Source organism: Salpingoeca rosetta (genome assembly GCF_000188695.1).
Source record: "Salpingoeca rosetta unplaced genomic scaffold supercont1.17, whole genome shotgun sequence".
Classification (NCBI taxonomy): domain Eukaryota; class Choanoflagellata; order Craspedida; family Salpingoecidae; genus Salpingoeca; species Salpingoeca rosetta.
In genome coordinates this window covers 679,924-681,831 of record NW_004754917.1, presented here as the reverse complement: position 1 = coordinate 681,831, position 1,908 = coordinate 679,924, and the positions used below count along the sequence as shown (strand labels likewise).

Genomic DNA, 1,908 nt, shown 5'->3' with positions numbered 1-1,908 from the left:
GAATCAGACAACATGTAAAAAACGATACACTAGTTATAGGGCTCTTCTCTTATTCTCACTGGTATCAGCATTTGCACTCTCTCTCCTGCACCTACTCACATTGCAAAGACATCAAGACCCGACTTTTTTATACCGCCACAAATAAACAGAACGTGGTAAAAAAACGGCATAAAAAACCTAAGGGTAAATGCGGTACATCCGGCGAAACAAACTACATATGAGTGTGTGTGTGTGTGTGTGTGTGTGTGTGTGTGTGTGTGTGTGTGTGTGTGTGAGGGGGGAGGGGGTGGGAGGGGATCGGCTCAACCCGTACGCACGCAAATGTGTCTCATGCACACATTGCGCATTCACACACACATACACACATGACACGCACGCGCTCTTAGGTTGGTGGGCATGTGCTTCGCCGCATGAAGGAGGTGGCTGAGCAGCACCTTGGCCACCCTGTGGAAGAAGCAGTCATCACTGTTCCCGCCTACTTTAACGACAACCAGCGCCAGGCCACCAAGAATGCAGGCCAGCTCGCAGGTGTGTGGCTGTGGTTGTGTGTGTGAGAGAGAGGGAGTGTTCGTCTGTGTGTGTGTGTGTGTGTGTGTGTGTGTGTGTGTGTGTGTGTGTGTGTGTGTGTGTGTGTGTGTGTGTGTGTGTGTGTGTGTGTGGGGCTGTCTGTGTGTGTGTGTGTGAGAGAGAGAGAGAGAGAGAGGGAGTGTTCGTCTGTGTCTGTGTCTGTGTGTGTCTGTGTCTGCGTGTGTCTGTGTCTGTGTGTCTGTGTGTGTGTGTCTGTGTGTGTGGGGCTGTCTCTCTCTCTGTGTGTGTGTGTGTACGCACACGCCTTGTGTATGTGTGTGTGTGTGTGTACGCCTTGTGTGTGTGCATGCGGAAACATGTCTTGAAGCTGATGCACACAAGTCTTGACTGCGTACTGCAGGCCTGAAAGTGCTGCGCTGTGTGAACGAGCCAACGGCAGCCGCGCTTGCGTATGGCATCTCGTAAGTGGCAGCCACGTGTGTGTGTGTGTGTGTGTACATGTGTGTCTGTGTGTGTGTGTGTGTGTCTGTGCGTGTCTGTGTGTGCGTGTGTTCTGGTGCTCATGCATGGTCTCCACTCCCACATGTTGCAGCGCTGTCAGCAATGGAGGCGCGACGAAGAAGATTGCCGTGTACGATCTTGGTGAGGTTACTGTTGCTGTTGCTGCTGTTGTGGTGTGACAGTGTGTGGGCAGGTGGCACATGCGAGGCTGTGGCGTGTGTTTGCCAATGCACATGCACACACACTATCACACATGCTCATGCACGCACACATGCACTCCTGCACGTACACGCACGCACACGCACGCACGCACTCGCCCTGTTCATCGTGCCACGCATCAGGTGGTGGCACGTTTGACATCAGCATTCTGTCCATGGATGCGTTTGGGGTGTTTGAGGTCCTTTCCACCAACGGCGACACGTTTTTGGGCGGCGAGGACGCAGACGCAGCCATTGCGCAACACCTGAATGAAACATTTTGCAGCACGCATGGCCTGGCGCCGCAGGACCTGGACGCCACCGCAACTCAACGCCTCAAGGACGCGGCAGAGACGGCGAAGATGCAACTCGATCAGGTGGGGTCGCACGCGCTGCTGCTGCTGCTGCTGTTTAAGTTGTTGTTGTTGCGTGTAGTTATTGTTGCTGTTGTTGTTGTTGTTGTTGTTGTTGTTGTTGTTGTTGTTGTTGTTGTTGTTGTTGTTGTTGTTGTTGTTGTTGTTGTTCCTGTTGCCCTGCTGCTGACACGCATGTACAATTGTGTGTGTGTGTGTGTGTCGTGTTTCCGCTTGAAGGCGAGCGAGGCGTCGGTGGTGCTGCCGCTGCTGTTCAACCGAAAGAGTCTGGAGACCACGCTGACACGTGCGCAGGTGGACACGCTCGT

The 1,908-nt window shown here is 53.4% G+C and overlaps 1 protein-coding gene across 1 annotated transcript in view; it reads left to right on the top strand.

Moving 5' to 3' along the window:
- Nucleotides 1-384: 384 nt before the first annotated feature.
- The window catches only part of PTSG_06850 (molecular chaperone DnaK), a 3,914-nt gene continuing 2,390 nt past the window's right edge, over nucleotides 385-1,908 (top strand). The window contains exons 1-5 of the mRNA XM_004992193.1: nucleotides 385-528; nucleotides 929-989; nucleotides 1,121-1,170; nucleotides 1,371-1,603; nucleotides 1,820-1,908. The exon at nucleotides 1,820-1,908 is cut by the window's right edge and continues 119 nt beyond it. Of these exons, the coding sequence (XP_004992250.1) occupies nucleotides 411-528; nucleotides 929-989; nucleotides 1,121-1,170; nucleotides 1,371-1,603; nucleotides 1,820-1,908 (551 nt within the window). The 5' untranslated portion in view covers nucleotides 385-410. The remainder of the gene's footprint in view (nucleotides 529-928; nucleotides 990-1,120; nucleotides 1,171-1,370; nucleotides 1,604-1,819) is intronic.